The sequence below is a fragment of the Nyctereutes procyonoides genome, unplaced genomic scaffold (genome assembly GCF_905146905.1).
Source record: "Nyctereutes procyonoides isolate TBG_1078 unplaced genomic scaffold, NYPRO_anot_genome, whole genome shotgun sequence".
NCBI lineage: Eukaryota > Metazoa > Chordata > Mammalia > Carnivora > Canidae > Nyctereutes > Nyctereutes procyonoides.
This window is the reverse complement of record NW_026575034.1, coordinates 22,152,020-22,175,407: the sequence shown is the minus strand read 5'-3', so window position 1 is coordinate 22,175,407 and position 23,388 is coordinate 22,152,020. Positions and strand designations below refer to the sequence as shown.

The window sequence follows — 23,388 nt, the reverse complement described above, 5'->3', positions numbered from 1 at the left end:
CTTCTATAATTTTCTATAAAACATATATGTTTTTAGTAAAGTGAGGGAGAGTGGAGAGAAAGAGATGCAGGTGGGTGGAAATAACCTGAAGAGTCCCAGGGATCTGAAACTCCCAGAGAGGTGTTGAGCCTCCGAGGGGCGGGGTCTGAGCCTGCTGCCCCTGCTGGCTCCCCACAGGGGTGCTTTCCAAATACTCTGCTTTATTCATCTCAAGGGATAAGCATTTTCTTTTCCTAGGGTCCCTATTCCCTTCCAGATGTGGCTACTGGCAATGGAGGGCCCACAGCACTACCTGCGGAGGCCTAACATGGGGCCTAGAGACTCATTCCCACCTAGTGCCTATCTGGAGCACAGGGAGCTTCCACTCTCCATATCCCATCTCCCCCGAAGCCATGGCCAAAGGATCGGATGAGATCATTAATTTAAAATGAATGACAGAATATTTGGAGACTACGGGTGTAAAATTTACCAACACTTCCTCTCTTGTGCTTTGTGTTTATTTCAAGAAATAGATATTTATTCTCATTTTCTAGATCTCCATTGGAGCCATGTGTAGTTTTTATATATACAAATGCCTATGCATTTAAATAAATGTATACATTTTAATATATAATATTAATGTAATGTTTATTTATTATTTAAAATATATGTAATGCTATAATTTTTAAGATTGATAGTGTTTAGTGTTTTCTTCACTGCTGTAATTTTTTTTAATGATTTTGTTTATTTATTCATGAGAGACACACAGAGAAAGGCAGAGACATAGGCATAGGGAAAAGCAGGCTCCCTGAAGGGAGCCCAATGCAGGACTCAATCCAGGACCTTGGGATCACCACCTGAGGAAAAAGCAGATGCTCAACCACTGAGCCACCCAGGTGCCCCTTCACTGCTGTATTTTTGTATTAAGTTTAGTCTACTGGAAAATCCAGTACTGATTTTAGGTATAATAAAATGCATTCATTAGGTTTTCTGTGAGGACTAAATGAGTCACTCTATATCAAATAACCTATCATGGTCCCAGACACTTGGTGAAAGCTTATAACATACCAATTACTTTTCTGTCCCTCTCCTAACCTGGTAATGAGAGACAGCATGGGCAACGGGGTTAGACTTTGGGCCTAGATCAGGAAAATTCAATTCAAGTTCTGACTTTGTAACAATTTCTCTGTGCATGGCAGCAAGACTCTTCTCCCTTAGAACCTCAATTTCTTCATTGCAGAAGTTTGTGACACAAACGGAGAGCCAAAGACTCTCCTAGCTTAAGACCTTTGATTAGTATCTTAGGAATCAACCTGTCCTCACAGACCTCAGAGCCTCCAAAGCCCACTAGTTATCCCATCTTTATTCAAATTCTTTCCTGGCAGATGAAAAACTGACAAGTCATTACAATAGTTCTTGTCTCATAAGCACTTAGCTTGTGATATTAAGTGTCATAGTCTACTAGATCTGCAGGAATTTTTACTGTAGTTTTACAAATGAGGAGTTAGGCAATTGAACCAATTAAATAATTTTTTTAAAGAACACTCAATTAAACAGGGAAGAAGTTAGTTTTGAATCTAGATTGGGATGTTGGTTGACAAACTGCATGAAGGGTTTCCCCATGCAGGATTTTTCTGTGCTAAAACCAGTATAGTTCCAGGCAAACCAAGATGGTTACTCTATTTGCTGATTATGGATCATTAGGTTTTTAGTGATTATGTTATTTCGCTTCTTTAAATCTATCTGGGTTGTGGAATAGTTAGTAAAAGGAGCTGTAATTTGGAAATCAGTAAGAGTCAGGGGATTTGGGATAGAATCCAGCTGTTTGTTGGCTCACTAAATGGGATCCTTCTGAGCTTCAGTTCCTCTTCTCTAAAATAAAGAGCAACACAGTTCTAACTCTTAATTTCTTTGAAACCTCTAAGGGGAAGAGATTCTAGGACACAGAGAAGCCATCGCCTCAAGTTTTTTTTTGCATTGTCTGCTACCCCAGCCACCTCTGAGCTCCAGGACTAATTGGACCCCGGGGATTCTTAAGAATCAGCTTTATAGAGATCAGGGTGGGGAGACTGTATGCAATGTGCATAGTCCTTGGTGTTTCTTCCCTGGTAAATACTTCATCCATCTCTCTCCTCCTTTCCAGTAGAGCCGTCCTGGGGAAAGTAAGTTGGGACTTCATCTCTTACACAGAGGTCTGTAGGAACCTCATTATAAGCTTCAAAATCCTAAGGCAATTAGGGTACAGATATTTGAAGAAGAAGAGGCTGTCTATGATCCAAATTTAGAGATTTTTTTGTCTGCATTCCTCTTCCCCAAACCCATACTCCGCATCTGCAGCCCTGATGTCTGAAATCCCACTATCCTGGCCTCCTTCTAACAGATTTACTCTATAGTCCCTAGCACATATAGACCTACTAGATAGCTTCCAAGGCTTTTTTTCCGTGCAAATGCTTCAGTGTAATTAACTCATACTCCAATATTTTTATTGTGTGGTGGATAAAGGCTGAGACAAAAGGGGGGAGCCTTTGGTTGGGAACCCAAAAGTAGGAAGAAAATGTGGAAAGAGGGGGATCCCTGGGTGGCTCAGCAGTTTCGCACCTGCCTTTGGCCCAGCGCCGATCCTGGAGTCCCGGGATCTAGTCCCGCTCGGGCTTCCGGCCTGGAGCCTGCTTCTCCCTCTCCTCTGCCCCGCCCCCCCCCGTCTATCATAAATAAATAAAAATAAATTTTTAAAAAATGTGCAAAGAGAACCAGAGGATCTCATCCCCTAAGTAACCTTTTCGTCATCATTCTCTTGGTTGCCATTTATTCAGTACATAATTTGTACCAGAGTCCAGAATAGGAATTTTAAGTGTTGTACTGTTTTTTTTTTCTATCCTATAGATGTAAAAATAAGGCATGTAGATAAACTAAATGCACACCTGGTACATGGCAAAGCTGAGACAAAAACTCATTTATTAGCTGTTAGGTGAGTTATTAACTTTCAAATTCATTTAAAAACTTTTTAAAGGATTTTATTTATTTATTTGAGAGAGGGGGGAGAGAGAGAAAGAGAGCTCATGAGCTGGGGGGAAGGCTAGAGGAAGAAGCAGACTCTCTGCTGAGCAGGGAGCTTGATGTGGGTCTTATCCCAGGACTCTTAGATCATGACCTGAGCCAAAGGCAGGCAGAAATTTAACCAAAGGAGCCACTCGGGCACCCCTAAAATTCATGTTACACCTAAAAATGTGTAGCTTATGATACCTTCTTCCTCAGATAGTTTATCTACTTAATCAATACTTACTGATTAAAACTAGAAAAACTTTGAGTCCTAGCCCAGGGCTCTATGCCCAGTGACTTGGATAAGCATTGAGAATAAGATAAGAAGTAAGAACAGACAATTGTGTGAACTTACAATTTATTGGAGGAGAAATATACTAATCAAATATCCAAACAGATACACAATAATTCATCATGATTCTAAAGTGTGATGAGTCATGAAGAAAAATGGTATAAGATTATAAAACACTGACATACAACACGAGCAGAAAAGTAATGAAAGATTCAAATAATTGGGAGATGACAACTTCCCAGGTGGTACTGATGCTACTTCACAGTGAGGATGATGAATTCTCATTTCAAAAGGTAAGGGAAGCCATTAGAAGATTTTCAGTGGGAGTATAACACCATTTCACTTATTTATATTATAAACAAATAATTTGGCTGCTTTATGGAGGATGAATTGGTAAGAGGCATGACATTCAGCTGGGTAATCACCAAGGAAGGCTCTGCAGACACCCTGGTTGATGATGCTGAGGGGTGGATGACAGTTGGAAGTGAGATGGAGAGAAGCCAGTGTTAAGTATATTTTGGAAAGATGGTAATAGATTAATTAGATCTCGGAATGGGAGAGTGTGAGAGATGCCTCCTAGGTTGTTCTGGCTTGAGTGCATGGACAGATAGTGATGGGCTTCCATGAGATGGTAAATATTGGAGAGGATCAAGTATGGTGACTAACAAGAAGTTCAAATTCTTATATTATGTTTGAGATACAGAGGAGTTATTACAATTGATAGTCCAATAGGGAGTTGACTTCTGGTGTCCCATAGCTAAAAGAAATCTGAGCTAGAGATATAAATTTGGGAGCATTGATGTACAGAGAAGAAATAAAGAAGGATATTATGAGTAGAAAATTATTTTGAAAATATTAGTTATGAAAGAGAACAGAGAGATGAATGGTTACTAAAAGATTATGTGGGGAAAAAAGATTATGTGGGGACCAAAAAGAGGGTTGTTATTGTTTGTTTATTCCTTATGATAGTAGATCATGAAATTGTTCCTCAATAAAAAAGAAGTTGGTATGAGGTGGGACATATCTGAAGCTTATTGGAGTGATCTAAGCCCCTGATTCTCAAACTTGGCTGCCTATCATAATCACCTGGAATTTTTTTTTAATCCTGATTCTTGAGTTCCACTGACAGATTCTGATTTAATTGATATGAATGAGACCCAGACAAAGGAGTTTTGTAAACCTCTTCAAATGAATCTAATATACAGTTTGAGAATCCTTAATATAAACAGTGAAAAACAAAACATGTGAAAATGCAGGAGAGGAAAATCTAAAGCAATCATATGTGCAGAAACATGAGATTCTGGACCCCTGGTGAATAAGTGGAAGGGCTCAAGCAACAAAGAGGATGAGGATCTGGAGTGATGGTTGAATGCCGACAAGAGAGGATACAGCTCAGAGTCTAGATGGAGATGTCATCCTGCACAGGAATGAATGCATCAATAAGCAGAGACGGAGGAAGGACATACCATACCTCACTTCTTGAAGAAGATGGTAGCTAAGAACTGGTAGGGAGAAAGGCAAAGTCACTCTCTGCTACTGGAGAAAGATTGGAATCTTTCTGTAAAGAACACAGGGACAAGAAGAACAACAGATAATTTCTCCTCCTTCCCCTAAAAAAGAGTCAAAGGATATCTGTGGGGAAGAGTTTGGAGCCCAAGACACATCTGTGGATATGGTCAGACTGCAGAAAGTCTGGGATGTAACCAACAATCCCTAACCTGCTCCTTCTTGACCCTTTCATGATCTAGCGATCATAGAATTTAAGTATCATTGCCTCTTACATCCTGCTAAGGACAGTGACCACTCCTGATCTTCCACTGTCTGACCTCACTTTACTCTGGTTCTATTTCCCCAAAAGCTACTCAAGGACCCTCATGGGAAGTTTTGGGACTAACATCTCTAGCACTACCAGCTTCTCACTAACAGGCTTCCCAGAGATGGAGGGTCTACAACACTCGTTAGCTGCCCTCCTCTTGCTGCTTTATGCTATTTCCATCCTGGGCAATATCCTAATCCTCTTCATTATAAAGGAGGAGCAGAGCTTGCACCAGCCTATGTACTACTTCTTGTCTCTGTTGTCTGTCAATGACCTGGGTGTGTCCTTTTCTACATTGCCCACAGTATTGGCTGCCTTGTGCTTTCATGCTCCAGATATTGCCTTTGATGCCTGCCTGACCCAGATGTTCTTCATCCACTTTTTCTCCTGGACAGAATCTGGGATCCTGCTGGCCATGAGTTTTGATCGCTATGTGGCCATCTGTAACCCTCTGCGTTATTCTTCGGTGCTCACTGATATCCGTGTGGCTCACATGGGCATATCCATCATCATCCGCAGCTTCTGCATGGTTTTCCCATTGCCTTTCCTTCTGAAGAGGCTGCCTTTCTGTAAAGCCAATGTGTTAACACATTCCTACTGTTTGCACCCAGACTTGATCCACCTGCCTTGTGGAGATACCACCATCAATAGCATGTATGGCCTGTTCATTGTTATCTCTGCCTTTGGTGTAGACTCAGTGCTCATTCTCCTCTCCTACGTGCTTATACTGCACTCCATATTGGCCATTGCCTCCCAGGAGGAGAGGCTTAAGACACTCAACACATGTGTGTCACACATATGTGCTGTGCTCATCTTCTATGTACCCATGGTTAGTGTGTCCATGGTTCATCGATTTGGGAAGCATGCCCCTGAGTACATGCACAAGTTCATGTCCCTGGTATATCTCTTTGTGCCTCCAATGCTCAACCCAATTATCTATTCCATTAAAACTAAAGAAATTCGTAAGAGGCTGTACAAAATGTTTTTGAAGCCTAATCTCTGACCAGGAAGAGATCTTCTGGAAATCCAAGTACCCTAGGAATTTGTTGTTATTGCTGATTTTCGGGTGTACTTGGCCATGGAGGGTTTTAATCTCTTTCTATAAATGGACCTCTGATTCGGTACTTGCTGTTAGTTGAATTCTAACCCATTGACTCAATACAACAGTCTGCCTTATGTTGTAATTAACTGTCTCACAGGTTGTCAAAGATGACTTCTCTCAGAGCTAACAAGGAAGAGGGTCTTCAATTAGACTCTTTTATTTGTCCCAATAAACAGGTTCCACCTATGGTTTTAAGTAAATCTCAAAACAGACAAAAACTTATGTAAACCATGCTATAACTGGAGAATATGTGACTTGAGATAAAAGGTATCACCAAATATACTTTAAAAGAATAATACTTCTGAGAATCTTTAAACTTGAAAAATTAAAGATACACAATAGTTGTGACCAACTTTTCACTTTTGAAATAAATAATATTCTTCAGTCTTCTAAAATGGAACCTATATGCTTGTCATTCTGACCAAGCAATATACATGATGTTAACACCTGAAATTCACAAGTTGAAACAAGGAGAAAAGTTTTGTGTAATAATCCCTTGGGCATGACTAGGAGGATGATTAACTTTCTTCTAGGGAGCTAGTAAGGACTCTACATGGAAGCCTAACAGACACCAGTGATTGATGGGGGGTGTGTCTGCTTCAGCAGCAATGGTATATTGGCCCACAGTTTGCTAGAATATGGATTTTAATGGCCTGTGGTGAGCCCAAGTCCAGAGATTTCAATGCTGGAATAGAAAAAAGGTAGCTTAATAATATCAGGACATTAAGAGAACATAATCCCTGTAGAATAATAGCCATGAGGAGAGAAGAATCCTCTTCAAATTCATGCAAACCACACATGGCGCAGCCCACATAGGCTATGTGGACACTTGGCAGAGGTAAACACAAACTCAGTGGCTTTCACTGGAGAGTGAACAGGCTATTGCATAATTCAGCTCTGTTGGATGATTGAGAAAAGCAGACACTGAGACAGAAACGTATCATTTTTAAAGAAATATCCTTTTCCGTGGTTTTTCTTTTCCACAAAGGATCTTGAAATAACTTTTCTAAAATAAAGCCATAAGGACTGAGTGACATGATATTGCCCTAAACATAGCAGCAATATAGATCTGAATCTCCTCTGAACACCTCCTGAATGGCAAATTAACCAACCATTACCAAAAAGAAAAGAAAAGAAAAAATAGAATAAAAACCTAGAGATAGCATCTTCAATAATATTCAATGACATAGAAATGACAAATGACAAATGTCCCTAGATCAAGGTACGGACAGCCTAAACACAAAGTTAGAAAGTACGTAGTAAGGAGCAGTGGGGAAATAACCAAACTTAGTCCAACAGGAAATGACAAACTGCCCAAAAATCACAAATACTCACGCCCAGTAGGAGAAAATGGTAACCTAGGCAGAAATCTGGGCAGGTGGCCTTGAGATTGACTGGTGTAACTGGGAATAATCCATATAATATCCAAGTCCTCATGAACCTGAAAGGATCAAGCAATGCTGTGGTGCTCCTAAGCATTTGAAAATCTCTGAAATGTTCAGCAAATAAGCTGTCCTGGGAGGATTTGACCTCAGCCTGAAAGAAGTCATAAATAAAACAGATAAAAATCACTGAGCAAGAAAGAAGGTGCTGATGGCAGATACAGGCATGGAGGAAGCAGATAGATGCAAGATAGCAGGGCCACCACACTAAAATTCTCAATGGAGCACAATTCTTGGAAGAAAGGCTTGTAGAGCTCTAGGGCTAGAACAGAGGGAGAGACTATTTCCTCTAGAAATAGTCTTAGCTCTGAGACACACAAGTGGCCTCTAAGAGAGGTATTCCTTGGAGCTGTTCACACAACAGAAGGAGCTGCAGAGCCACAAAGCTGGAAAAGCTACCAAATCATCTCCACCCAGTCCAGAAAATTCTCCTCCCAGTTACCTGGAAAGGTATATATATATATATATATATATATATATATATATATATATATCCAATAGCTGGATATGAGTTAACTCTGTACACAGAGTTATGAGCAAAAATGAAAGGAGGAAAAAGGACAAAGATTAATCCACAGCCCTTAAAGTCACGCTTATAACAGGAATCTTTCTTATTTTTTAAAAAGTGTTACATCCTAATGCTTCAGTATATACAACTAAGTATTAGAAATCATATGGGTTCTAATGTATTATGCTGAGTAAAATAAGTCAATCAGAGGAGGACAAACATTATATGGTCTCATTCATTTGGGGAACATAAAAAATAGTGAAAGGGAATAAAGTGGAAAGGAGAAAAAAATGAGTGGGAAATATCAGAAAGGGAGACAGAACATGAGAGACTCCTAACTCTGGGAAATGAACTAGGGGTGGTGGAAGGGGAGGTAGGCAGGGGGTGGGGGTGACTGGGTGACGAGCACTGAGGGGGGCACTTGACGGGATGAGCACTGGGTGTTATTCTATATGTTGACAAATTGAACACCAATAAAAAATAAATTTATAAAATAAAAAAAAGAAATCATATGGGTGACTTCAGTATTTCTTAGGTTTCTTTTTTTTTTAAACATATATGTGAATTCAACCACAGAATTGAGAAGTCACAGAATAAGGAGCAAAGTGAGTGCTAGGTGTAACACAAAGTATTTTGGTCACCATTTTGTGCAGTGATGCCTTATTTATTTCTTTAGCAAACACACATGGAATGATGAACCTGTACTGTACTCAACTGGGGACATGGCTGAATTGAATCTGGTTCCTGATAACAAAGTGTATTACATTGGGAGATGTTTCCTTGTGTGTGTCTCACTGTTGAATACAGATATGCTGAGCTAAGCTCTGAGTAAAAAAGGGACAAAAAAACAAGAAAGTGATAGAAATTCCTTTCAGTGTTCCAGAATTACTCACCCTCCAGCTCTCAGTTGGATAAGGACCACTGGGATGTACACACATGCATACACATATACACATATATATATACACACACAATAAATATAACCTGTTTGTAATGACTATGGATTAAGAGAAAAATATTGAGGCAGAAAATTAAAGACTCTTAACTTTTTAATATAGAAAAATCCATTACATATATGCATACGTATATGTATGTTTAACTGCTGCTTAAAAAATATTGACCAAGTCCCTAATTAACAGTATGTTTAAAAAAGGCTTTTCTTTTTGACATAAATTGCATTTGTTCAAACTGGTAAGATTAGTATTCAATGTGATATCTAAATATACTGATATCTAAGTAAATCATAAATTTATAAACCATTTTATAATATTTTGTGTGGTCTGAAGTCTAACACGGTTAAGAGATTATATTGAAAATGAATCAGAATCAGTTTAAAAATAGTGTCCAATTTATACCAGAGTTGTGCCTTCATTCTTTCCCTCCTGAAAACCATAAACTTGTTTTTCTACATTATTTATAAAAATATTCTTGCACATATTTGTATGCAAAATGTTGAATGGTATTTCCCATAATCATTAATTTCCATCCTTGCTGAATAAATGAAATGGGAACTATTTTCATTCTAGTGTTTGCAACCCAGGCGTATAAAGTTTTGGATGTATGTGTTTCACAGACATTTCTTTGTCTGAGTTTCAGATCTATTTTACTTGCTTCTACATTTTTTAGAAATTTTAGTCAAAGACCTATTACGAAACTGCTGACTGCTGGATTTTTGTGTTAAAATCCACAGATTTAGTTTACACAATGTCATGGCATGTCAACTGTTCAAATACAGGAAAAGCCACCTAGCACTCTACTACTTCTAAGCTGTTTAACATTCACAGAAGACTTTGTCCCAGAGACAGTGCTGGATTGCCAAATCTAGTATTTGAAGTTGACTCTGAGCCATTGCTGCTTACAGGCTATATTCCATGGTAAAAATACAGATGGCCACTCAGGAACCTTCTTTCTCCTGCCTTGTTGTAATGTGAGATATTTGCCTTAAAAAAACAACCTGAGGCTCCCAGCCTTCATTCTGTCCTGCCACTGTCCGTATGAACATGTACTACATCCTCACCAGTCACATTCTCCATCACACTGCAGCTGTTCAAAACCTGGTGTGGCTGTGCAAGGGGGAGGTCATTTAAAAGCAATAGTTAGTAAACACATCTCGAGAGACTTTGGCATAGCCCTTCCAGCTCTGTTCAGATAGATTTCTCTCACAAACACTAACAACCAAATTCTGCAATCACAGAGCCCTCCAAGTGAATATAGTGTCGCCCACATTGTAGGTCACAATACACACTGTTGAAGGAATGAATAAAGGAGTGAGCTGTTATGTTCCTTTTAAGCAAACAATGAAGCTTGTAAGGAACATAGTATGTTACCAGAATTATATCTAGTCCCCTAAAAAAACAGTACTTTTTTTTTTGACTAAAAAAAAAAAGTTGAATAAAAAAGAATGTCTAAATATCTCTGCTAGGGAAAAGGAAATTGAGAAACACTTGAGAAAGAAATTTTTCTGAGCACCTGACTGTCAGTTAAAGATATAAAATCAAGATTGTCCAATAACCAGCTCTGTTTGTTGTATTTCTATTAGTTGAGATCTGTTTGGATCTAAACTGTTAGTAAAGCTTGCCACACATCCATGCTTTGGGTGAGTGATGCATGACTCCAGAAATGTTTGGCTGGGGTTTTTACATTCTCTTTGAAGATTGTTGTGGGCTTATGCAAATTTCAGTGAAATATCCAATGTTTAGATAGTGTCAGCTGACTCCTGAATGACACATGTACAAAACAAACTAAATTAATCATTTAACAGAGGGGTCGCTGGGTGGCTCAGTGGGTTAAACATTTGCCTTTGGCTCAGGTCATCATCCCAGGGTCCTGGGATCAAGCCAGGGATCAAGCCCTGCTTCCAGCCCTCTGCTCAGCAAGGACCCTACTTCTCCTTCTCCCTCTGCCTGATGCTCTGCCTGCTTGTGCTCTCTCTCTCTGTGAAATAAATAAATAACGACTTTAAAAAAATAATAATTATCTAACAGGTAACATACCTCTTTCTGTTTATTTTCTTACATATATTTGATAAATAAGTTTTCCATGTGGAATAGAAGAAAAGAAAAAGAAATAAAAACACTTCATATTACAAATATGACTGCAAGCCACATACAGCTACACCTAGTGTGAAAAATCCATTAAATAAAATGTTGGCTACTGGCATTGGTTTGAAAGATCTTCCGGGGCTTCCCAGGTGTCATTTGAAACTGGCCACCATATTCCAAAGACAAGAAGAGCCTGAAAGAAGAGGCAGGACACTCCCAATCAGTAGGTGGCTGATTTAACAAGCAAGGCAACTTACGTGCGAGGTTTGTCTTGGGTGGCCTAAGGCCAGTACATCTTTAACCTGATACCAGAATTTTAAAAGTTTAGAGGTCTTTTTTTTTATTATTATAAATTAATTTTTATTGGTGTTCAATTTACCAACATACAGAATAACACCCAGTGCTCATCCTGTCAAGTGTCTTGTATAGACAGAAGATCTCAGCAAGACATGAGTATCTCAGGGTCATGACCTCGGGGCCATTTCAAGAAAGGGCAAGACAAACTATGCACATTCCAAGGACAGGGTCAGAAATGAGGAGCCTCGATTTCTGGGCTCCAGTGCGTAGGTCGACTGGTGGTCACGTGCTCTCCATGATCCTCCCAACAGACATTCATGTGGAGGCACTGCTTGATTAGCTGTCCTCCTCTTCCCTGCATAGGGTAATGCCTCAGCAGGGACTCAATTACTTGTCTGAGGCCAGGAAGATGGTAATTCACAGAGTGATGGCTGACTTCATAAATCTGTGTTTTGGCCCTCTTGAAACCTGAGCCCTCTTCAGGGCACACACCCCACTCAACTGTCCAGAGGGCATCTGGTTGTCGTTGCTCAATGCACAGGCCCCAGCACATGAATCCTCTCTTCTCTGAAAATGAAATAGAACAGCTCAGGGTCCTGAGTCCACCCCTGTGTCAGCACAGTGAGACAGTGTGGCAGCTGATGAGGGAGTGATGGGTATCTTCCTGATGACGGAATGCCCTTGCTGTGGAGAACTGTAACTCAGAAGAAAGGCAGTGTGTGCCCCTGCTCCTATTTATTCATTCATAGAACAGTATCCGGGGAGGAGAACTTCTCATCCCACTGAGTGGCACCTGCAGTGGCAAAGCTGTCTCGTCCTAGCAGAGCTGAGCAGGTCCAGGTTGTCTTCCCTGAGGTGGGGCTGTACCTCCCTGATACTGGTGTCAGCCATACCCAGGCACCGGTTAATAAACCTCTACTACCTCATTCTTGTTTCTAAAGGTTCTCCCACTTCCCAGCCTCATATAGAAATTAATTCCATAGAAGGCCCCGCCCCCCTGCAAATGGATGTATGTTTTTTCAATTCTTATACTCTCACTGTATTGATTTTATTATGAGTCTTATGATGAGGGAAAGGAAACAGGAATCCCACCCTATCCTTAGTCTTGTTCTAGTTTCTTCTCTCTGTTACTTGTGTTGACCTACCTGACACAGGCCCTGGAGGATGAGACTGGCACCCCTGACAAGACAATGCAAAAGCATGACCTCTATTACTTAGAGATTTTTTTCCCCCAGAAACCTCATTATAACCCCCATCCAAGATTAGCTGATCCAAGTTCAATATATAGTCTTCTTAGGTGACCTAACTTTCTGAGGCAGAAGTAAGGGGCCTAAAACAAAAGAAGTATAAAGTCTTCTTTGCTCCTTTTTAGTTGGCCAAAATCCAGATATTTTTCTATTTCAATAAGGAAAAATATTGACTTCAAAGGAAAGCTTGTTTAAAGAGAGAGAGAGAGGAAATAAGGTGGAGAAGACCCAGAGGTGTTTATAGGAGGCTCCTATTTCAGGCTCCTTGTCCTTTCTCCTTTCCACCCTTGGCTGTCAACATTAGGCTGTGGCCAAAAGGTTGTTTTCTTCTTCTCCCTGGGGTAGGAATCAGAGAATGTTTTCCAAATTTTCATATGTAGAAGTTTCCCCAAGTCTTGCCTTTGTATCTATATAATTATTTAATCCTACTCTCAAGCATGATAAATTATTACTATTACTACTACTACTACTATTACTACTACTACTACTGCTATTAATCAAGGTGACAGTATAGAGCTTCTTGTGTGAATCAAAATAATCATTATTTGAACTGATTGAAACCCATAGTCTGACTCATTATTTTCCATTTGAAATCATGCTGCGCTATGTTACCCAATCATGCCCTTAAAATAATTTATATAGTGAATGAGGCACTTACATTATGAGTTTCTTATTTCGCTTATAAGCATATATGGAAATGTGGATCCCAAATACATCACTTCCATTCAAAAATAATTCCCTCCCTCTGGCACCTGATATTTTTTCTTCATATTCCCTCAAGAAAGCTTCACAGAGACAAAACTAGATAACTTTATGCTCAGCCGCTTTAGTCTCTGGCTCAGTATCACTGGTGGTAGGTCAGTCTCCACAGAGCACCTCCTTTAATTTAGATTAGATGTATGCTAAAACCTCATCTGAAAGCACTCCACTTCTGCCAAGGACTTTTTATTGTATTATACCTCCCCAGTATCAAGGAAAGAGTGTCCACGAAAACCAATTTAATAGAAGGTCCAAAATATTTGCTTTGTAGTGTCTAAATCATAAATTCTCTATTACCTCTCTCAGGGATTTTTAGAAGTTCTAGAAAGACATGATTTTTGGCATCTGCTATCACATCATTATATAGAAGAAAATTAAAGTCCCAAGAAAGGAAGAGAAAGAGAAATCATATACTTAGTATAATGGCAAAAAAAACCACAAGAGTTTATCGTTCATATATTGAATACTGTTTTCCCTGTGGAAGGGTAGATTGGTGAACAGATGAAGGAAGCAGAGAAGAATCTGGACTTTCTTCTAGATGTCAGTCTCTTTCAGTTTTCCAGGGTCATACGTTTTATATAACATTCTGACAGTACATCAAATTTCACTTTGTGAAGTTGAAACACTCATGAATGTGATGACAGTGAAGCCAAAGGGAGGATAACATTTGGAATGTTAGTGAGGCCAGTTCAGCACACAGATAGTATTTGTAGGTATTAGATACACATAATGGAGACAGACAAGTATTTTTCTTTAAGATTTATTTATTTTAGAGAGAGAGAGAATACATATGCACGCTGTTGGGCAGAGGGAAGGGCAAATAGAATCTTCAAACAGTATCCCCCAGCACAGAGCCTGATGTGGGGCTCCATCTCATAACCCATGAGATCATGACCTGAGCCAAAACTAAAGGTCAGACTCTTAACTGAACTGAGCACCCAGGTTCTCCAGGAAATAAAAGTATAGATTCTCATCTGGATCACCTATTATCTGTATTACTCTGAAAAAAATTGACTTAATTCTCTGTGCCTCTTGAGATCATTATAAAGTTTTTTTTTTAATCTGTTTTATTTTTTTATTTTTTATTTATTTATGATAGTCACAGAGAGAGAGAGAGAGAGAGAGAGAGAGAGAGAGAGAGGCAGAGGGAGAAGCAGGCTCCATGCACCAGGAGCCCGACGTGGGATTCGATCCCGGGTCTCCAGGATCACGCCCTGGGCCAAAGGCAGGCCCCAAACCGCTGCGCCACCCAGGGATCCCCATTATAAAGTTTAAATGAATTAAATCCTATCAATAATTTATACAGAACCTGACATTCTTAATGATTCAATGAATTAGCTAACATAATATTGGTAACAGTCACTGTAATGGAAAATGATTCTCATTTATATCAATCTTCCTCTGTTAACAGTTGTCTAATAACCTATGACTCCAATATTAACCGCTCTATGAATGCCACTGAAATTTGGTGAATGTGCTAGACATTTTTTGTTCTAATTTCATTGCTCCATTTTTGTTTTTTTTTTCATTGCTCCATTTTCTGACCTTTACTTTCCCCTATATATTTATTTTATTCTAGATGATACAAAGATGATAATGTTGACAATGATGATGATGATAAGGACACGGTAACAACATATGCCTGTATTGAACATGAGATATTAAAGGCACACATGAAGGTCACATTCTGATGGGGCGAAACATACGGACAATGGCTCGGCGGATCTCCTTTGTCTTGGCACTATAAATCAGAGGGTTGAGCACAGGAGGTACAAAGAGGTAAACATTAGACATGAGGACATGTATGTAGCGTGGGGCATGCTTCCCAAAGCGGTGCACTACAGAAACCCCAATCATCGGTACATAAAATGCAAGTACAGCCAAGATATGTGACACACATGTGTTGAGAGCTTTCAGGCGTTCCTTGCGGGAAGCGATGGCCATGACTGAACGCAGAATGAGCACATAGGAGAGGAAGATAAAAAACATGTCCATGCCAAAGGTAGATACAAGAACAAAGAGTCCATAGATGCTGTTGATAGTGATATCAGCACAGGCTAGCTTCATCATGTCTGGGTGCAGGCAATAGGAGTGAGAAAGAACATTGGATCTGCAGACAGGCAGCCTCTTGAAGAGGAAGGGAAGGGGAAAGAGGGTGATGAAGCTCCGGGCAGTCACAGCTATGCCGATTCCAGCAATGACTCCATTGGTGAGCACAGTGGCATAGTGCAGAGGATCACAAATGGCCACATAGCGGTCAAAGCTCATGGCCAGCAGAATCCCTGACTCCATCATGGAGAAGGAATGAATGAGAAACATCTGGATCAGACAGGCATCAAAAGCAATGCTGCGGGCATTGAGGCAGAAGGTTCTGAGCACGGTGGGCAGTGTGGCCATGGACATGGCCAGGTCACTGAAGGACAGCATGGACAGGAAGTAGTACATGGGCTCGTGGAGGCTGGGCTCCACTCGCACGACCTGTAGGATCACAGTGTTGCCTCCGAGGGCCACGGCATACATCACACAGAGGGGCCCTGCTAGCCAGGAGTGAGAGCTCTCCAGACCAGGGATGCCAGTCAGGAGGAAGGAAGCAGGATGACTGACATTGAACAGTCCCATGGCAGGGGGAAGCCAGGGCACTGTATAGGTTCGGACCTGGAGGACTTTGGAGAGTTGCCCTTTCTGGGGGGCAGGGGCCAGGGAGTAGGAGACACAGGGCATGAAGTCCACACAGTGGGAAACTGATGCCTTCCTGAGATCACTGCTTAGGGGAAAACATTGGCAAACTTCCTTTCTTCATATTTCCTCATCATCAGGCTTCAGGCTGGGATAATAACCCTCTGTTTTATAGATGAAGGAAGACATTGGTAAATACATCAGTTAGGTAAGAGAAAATGTTTAAGCCGCGTATGTTAAGCTGTATTCTCTACAATTTCGATATGTCCTTGAAGCAGCATTGAACGTGTTAATAGAGAACCTTGGCAGGTTGTGGCATCAGGAACTCACATTATTAACCCCTCACCACGTAGGCACAGCCTTACCCGGGTTTTGTTACAATGACACATGTTATTCACTGCATTCCCAGACCTTAACTGCACAGACTTTTCTGTCTGTGAGACTGATTATAGTTGGTATTCTCCCGTCATTCGGATGATCTGGAAACTCTTTCACCTTCATTGCCTCATGATGATTAAAGACAGGGCTGGAAAGCTTTGCTTCTGGCAGAACTGTGTCAGGCAAAGGCACTCTTCTTAGGCAGAGGAACTCCAGAAATATTTTCCATTTCCCCTTCTCCCAACCCTAATGACACAAGGCCAGAGCCTAATCTCAGAGTCTTTGCTGAGGAGAAGGAAGGAGGAAGGGACCTGGGAGCTTCCGGTATCTCAAGGCCCAAGAAGTGCTCCAGTGAGGACTAATGCAGCATTATTACATGGGGAACGTGCCTGGAATTTCTGGGGTAGTATATGACTCGGATCGCCCCGTGGTTCCCAAGATCAGTGCCACCTCTCTGTGTGATTCATTGCATCCGTTCTAGTCACAGAGCTCAGTCTGTGCCCGCCTGGCCTGTCTCCCTCCAGGCATGTGATTGCTTGGGATCCACCACTGAACAAGCCCTTTTTTCTTCCCCCTGAATACAATTCCCATTCTTCACATAACCACCAGTGATGGAATTTAGGGGAAAAACCCCCAGAAGACAAGTGAGCAAAAGTGAAGGGAACAGAGAGAAGGAAGAAGAAACCAGGCTTCAATGAGCAAGACTCTGGGCAGGGCAGGACCAAAGTCATTCTGCGTGTAGGGATTTAAGTGTTAGTATTTGTGGGAAAGTGGCTGCCCGGCAGTCCCAGGATCACATTCTTTGTCATTCCCAGCAGTGACTCACTCATGGTGTGAGTTGTCTGGATGAATGTGAAGAAAGGAAACCAGGAGAGAAACCAAGCAGTAGGGAGCACATTATGTGTCAGACACTCTGCAAGGAAAACGTTGTATCCACTTACCAGGCTAATCCATGACAGATGAGGAGGCTTCTGGCCGTGAGCCTGCCTCCCACCACAGGGCAAGTAGCTGGTGATGCCTCAATTTGCATAGAGATGTGTAAGGCTCTAATATCTTATTCAGTCCTTGAGGCACCATTAAGGTGTTGGAGGAGAATTTGAAAAGGAAAATAGAGTACACATTTCTGGACGGAGATTTCAAAGGTACTCTCGGACCCAGGGGATGGGCACAGACTCATGTGGCAAACAAGAGGCAGAAGTCCCTATCTCCATTGCTGGACTCAGTTCCTGCAACCCTGGAACTCAGAACCCTCCCTTTCTCTGCAGCCAACAGGGACCAGGTGGTTTAGGGGAAGGGGTGCTGGAGGGGTGAGGAGCCCTGGGGCTAAGCTGGCTCTGGCTTGCCCTGGCTGTGTGAGCTTGAGAGAGTTTTGTTCTCTTTGTAGATCAAGCCCCTTGCCACTTGTCACTGCTGTTTGGATGTATTCTATGATTCTTCATGGATCTCATGTTCTGTAACATTTGAACTTCTGGTCAAAGAGAGAATGCCTATAAAGTTTGCTGTGCAAGAAGGCACAGATAGGCAGAGATGGAGTTGGGGGATGAGCAGAGAGGCTCTTCTGATGACCAGCCTTGAACCCAAGGGCAGAAAAGCAAAAGATTAGAGATGCTTGGCCAAGTCAGGCTCTTGTAAAGTTTAGGACTAGCTGATTCCCTTACTCTCTTATTTCCTGGGCAGCTTTCACAGGCTTTAATGTCAGAATTCCTAATCAAATGGAAGGTTTTGTAATGTGTTCACTCAGCTGTTAGTTTGATCCATTTTGTAGTTTGTGAACCCCTTGCTCCTGGATTTCAGAAGTTTGCCTGTGCCGAGCTGACTTTCCTCCCTGGTCTGTGGGATGTTAATGAGTCATAGAGACCTGGAGTCCAAGTGCATTGAATCTGCCCAGTGAGCTGTGTGCACAGAGAATCACAGCGCAGTACCCAGAGTTGCACAGTTAGTGGCTGTGCCAGAACAGGGACCCCAGTCCTGGGGCTCTGCACCTGCTCTGCTCACTCTACTCAAAGCTCCCTTGTGCTAACCTCCAGGCGCTCTCTCCCTTCTCATCTGTCATCTCCTCTTCAGGGTTTCACTTCTTCTTAAAGCAGACTTCAGGTGAGTCAGCTAGCTGCCCCCTACAGGGTTTCAGAACTCACCAGAAGCCAGACAGAGGAGAGACACTGGAGGAACAACACACCCTTCTCTCTATCAGCTAGCATGAATTCATGACTGCCCATTTTGTATCTAATTCTAAGCCTCCAGAGAGAGCAGAGTGATGCTGCTTTGTGTCTGAAAAGTCATCAGGAAGGTTTTAGCCCCTAGAGGTCCTTAGAGACCATGGAGAATAAAGCGTGCGCTCCTGTTTTTGAAAAAGAATTCAGTAATTAATTAGCCAGTCCAATTCTTTACTCCGTGCAAGACACCATCTGTGACGGAAGGACAGGAGTGTAAGAAATGATCTCATTACCTTCTACGGGATCCTGGGACTATGTAATATGTTGACCAGGTCCAGCATTTAAAGTATCAACAGAAAATAACCAATTTTGCTTTACTGACCCCTTGGAATTATGAATCTGGCTAGTTCTTTCTTCCACCCTGGATGGAAACAGAGTTTCCTAAGATTTCTGGTCACGTTCAGAGGATCGCATAGTTTCTGGTGAGCCTGGTGCATATTCACAATGCCCACGCTCACATAACGGCCAGACGGCCCAGCATTCAGTCACACTATTCCTCTCCTCCCATCCCTCACTTGCTAATCTGGCTTTTGATGTTTCCTTCCAAAAGGACAGAGTAGAGACAGTGGATGATTCACAATCCATGAGTGCTTCAGGTAGCTGTTACCATGCTTCCTAGGTGTGTTAATTTTTTCGACCTCTTTGATATTGTGTTTCATAGATTACTGAAGAAGCTTCGTTCCCTCTTTTACTTCTTCTTCACTTGATGTAAATTAATATCTCTTTATTCTGAATGGGTGATTATGATTTCACCCTCCACAGGTCACCCTTGTAGAACTGTAGGCTCTGTGGACCAAATCAAAGATACCATGACAGCTGTCTCTAGCATACAGATCATCCAAGGAATGGTCAACCTTCCACTAGTGTAGCAAACACCCACCTCACAACATCACTAGTCTCTCATTCCAACAGCAGGGGCACTGTCATTTCTCCATTTCAATTTACAGGCATGAGTAAGGTACCTGTCTGCCACGTCTCTCCCCTAATATCAAGTAACATATGTTCTCTTGTAGAATTCTTCAGGATTCTTGACCCAAGGTAAAATGGGCTGTACCTCTCTACCCCTTTTTCTTGGGTGTGGAGTATGGGGTTGAGGACTTAACTTTTTCCAGTAGTCCTCTTCAGAAATCTTATCCTCTGGGGTGCCTGGATAGTTCAGCAGTTTAGCATTTGCCTTGGGCTCTGAGTATGATCCCAGGGTCCAGGATCAAGTCCCACATTGGGCTCTGTGCAGGGAGCCTCCTTCTCCCTCTGCCTATGTCCCTACCTCTCTCTATCTCTCTCTCTCTCTGTCTCTCTCTCTCTGCGTCTCTGAATAAATAAATAAAACTATTAAAAAAAGAAAAAAGAAATCTTATTCTGTAATTCACGACTCTTTTATAACCTTAATTAGTGTAGAATTTCTCAATCACAGCACTATTAACATTCAGGGCTGGATAATCCTTTATTGTGGTGTGATGTCCTTTGCTTCCTGGAATATTTATCAGTATCCCTGGTGTTCACACAGCACGTGTTCCACCCCAATACTGACTTCCAAAAATGCCTTCAGACACTGCCAAACATCCCTGTGGGACAAAGCACCACAGGGGAGAACCACTAAATCCCGAGGAGGCGAGTAGGTGTTTAAAGTTTCGCTACCCAGTTCCACAATTGTCAAACTGTGGAAGGAGCCTCGGTGTCCATCGAAAGATGAATGGATAAAGAAGATGTGGTTTATGTATACAATAGAATATTACCCAGTTCTCTAAAAACTAATTCCACATTCCCTCAGGTTGTTCATTAAGAAGAAAGTACCCACTGTCTTCACGTATTGACCATTTGGGGATATGAAGGATTCACATTAAAATTCTGTTCCTTGTAAGTGTACATGTCATAATCCTGGCAGATTGGAATCTGTTCTTCCCAAAGGCCACTTTGGAGCTGCAGTTATCCAATTTGGAGTTTGCCTATTTCCTTTATTGAACCCCTCCCTCTGCAAGGATTTCAGCTTGTGTGCACACATTGCCTTCATCACTCCCCTTTCCTATCATCTCCATTATTCCTTGACTTACCAACGTAGTTCAGAAAGAGGTCTTATGCACCTGTTTCAGGTTCTCAAACACTACTCTAGTTCATGCTTCCTGCTTCCAATCTTGTGGCCTCATCATTTCCTCTGGGTGGATTTCTGTCACTTAAAGCTCTTCCTGCTGATTCATTATAAGCCTAAGATTCTCTAAGATTCTTAAGCTCTTAAAAAAAAAAAAAAGATTCTTAAGCTCTAAGCTTCATTAGAAGCCTGATGGACTCTGTGACTCTTCTCCTAATGTTTAAGCTTGTTTGTGACACTCTAGGTTCTTTTCTTCATGAGAGAGTTTATCAAATACTACTGAATTCTTTACAACCTTAAATAAATTAAGGACTCTGTGTTATATTCATTGCCTTGTACTCCCTACGTAGCTCATTGCTTGCATCTTGGTTGTCTTTGAGAATGAATGAATGACATTACTGTCAATGTCATAATCACAGATGAAGTCTGGCATGGCTTTGTGTGATACAGATATTTAGCAGCTGCTGTTGGGTTGGAGTGAGTCTGTGGGCACATGCATATTCATGACATAGCTAACGATGTTTCTGTAAATCAGCAGTTATTACATGGATCCTCTGACAGTGTCAGTGTCTGTGTTTATTACCTTTCACTGGTTTTCAAAGTTTCTTTAAAACTTAGATGTTGAGAAATATTTTTGGAGATGAGAAATAACATGAGCAGTGCAAACAGCCATTTTCAGAATATCACATGGGATTTGGACTTGCAGCCAAAGAATTTGAAGCATGGTTTGACCTCAGTCGATTCTTCCCAAACACTTCCTCCTTTATATTTCCTGAAATGTTGCTGCTATGGTCAATGAGGGGATGTATTCAGAGTGTCCGCAGGCTATGGTTGCAAAATTCATTTTGAGACCATGAAGAAGTAAGGGGTCTGGTTCCTCTCACATCCCCTAATGTAACCTGGAGGCTCAATAATATTTGTTGAATAAAAAAGTAAATGATTAAATGAAATAGCCCAACACCACTGTTATGTATGTAGTCTGTGCCTAGATTGATTAAGGCTTTCAGAATTCTGGAATATGAATCCTATATCCATATTAGTATCAATTGATAAGTTAAAAATTACCAAAACATCCTCTTCATATTAAAATGCAAAATATTCATTGTTTTAATAAATTATGAATACTATGTGGCAAGGGGATATATCAAAGATGCTCAACATCACTCATCACCAGGGAAAAATACATACAAAACACCATGAGATACCACTCCACACCTTTCAGAATGGCTAAATCTAAATAGTCAAGAGATAACAAGTGTTGAACAGATGTGGAGAGAAAGGAACCCTCGTACACTGTTGGTGGGAATGCAGACTGGTACAGCCACTGTGGAAAACCGCATGGAGTTTCCTCCAAAAATTTAAAATAGAAATAACACATGGTCCTGTAATCCCACTACTTTACCTGAGTATTTACCTGAAAACAGTAATTTTTAGTGATGTATGCAACCTTATGTTTACTGCAGCATTATTTTCAATAGCCAAGATATAGAAGTAACCCAAATGTCCGTTACAGTTGAATGGATAAAGAAGAGGTGACCTAGGGCGGGGCAAGATGGCAGAGGAGAAGGGTCCCCAAGTCACCTGTAACTTTCGAATCATCCTAAAAACCTACAAATTCGACTTGAGATTTAAACAGCTGGAATGCTAAAGAGAGAAGGGTTTTCACTTCTACCAAGGTAGGAAGGTGGAAGAAAAAAAAAAAAAAAGAATCCAGTGGGGCAGGGGCCCCCGCGAGGAGCCGGCTAAGGCCAGGCAGCGAGAGCCTCTGGGGTAGGAAATTCCAGCCTCGGAGAAGCAGGAACTTTAAATATCCACGATGGATTCTTTCCGGAGGGAAAAGTGCTCGCAGGAAGCACCAGGAGAACTGCAAGAGGGGCAGTGGGGCCCCCAGGCCCCGGGGTCACCAACAGAGGAAGCGCGCCCCGGGGGAGAGCGCCCCACACCGCGGGCCCAGCGGGTAAAGGGCTGGAGCGCCCGGCGGGGCCTCGGGAGCAGCTCAGGCGGGGGCTCCGGGAGGGGGCTGCACCCTGCTGCCTTCGGGAGCCGCGGGCCCGGGACTCAGGCCCCGGACCTCAGGTTGGGGGTACACAGCCCAGGATCCTGCGCTCCCCCAGGGACAGGCGGAGGCGGGGAGGGCACAGGACAGCGAGGACTCTCCTGCCGCTGGACGCCCCCAAGCTGTGCAGATCGGCGCCCCCGTGGCCCCGGAGCATCCAGGCCAGTGCGGACTGGGAGACTGCGGGAGTGACTGGGGGAGTTACTGGGGGAGCCGACTCCAGGTCTGGACCCTGGCCGCCACCACTGTTGTTCCTCCCTGTGTCATCTTGTGCTTGGGAGGTTCGGGGCCACCAGGGAACAGGGGCCTCACGGGATAAACAGCTCCCACTGAGCCCAGCACCCTTCAGGGGGCAGGGCAGCTACCCCAGGTGCACACACCTGAGAATCAGCACAGCAGGCCCCTGCCCCAGAAGACCAGTTGGAAGGACAGGGGAAGAGCAAGTTCTTGGCCCAGC

General features: G+C 42.1%; 2 protein-coding genes across 2 annotated transcripts; one reads left to right on the top strand and one right to left on the bottom strand.

Moving 5' to 3' along the window:
* Nucleotides 1-5,184: 5,184 nt before the first annotated feature.
* Nucleotides 5,185-6,129, top strand: LOC129505056 (olfactory receptor 51I2-like). Its single transcript, XM_055317985.1, has one exon. It carries the CDS (start codon nt 5,185-5,187, stop codon nt 6,127-6,129), a length of 945 nt encoding a protein of 314 aa, XP_055173960.1.
* A 9,073-nt stretch (nt 6,130-15,202) lies between these two features.
* Nucleotides 15,203-16,141, bottom strand: LOC129505052 (olfactory receptor 51I2). Its single transcript, XM_055317981.1, has one exon. The coding sequence runs from the start codon at nt 16,139-16,141 to the stop codon at nt 15,203-15,205; it is 939 nt and encodes a 312-aa protein (XP_055173956.1).
* Nucleotides 16,142-23,388: the final 7,247 nt, after the last annotated feature.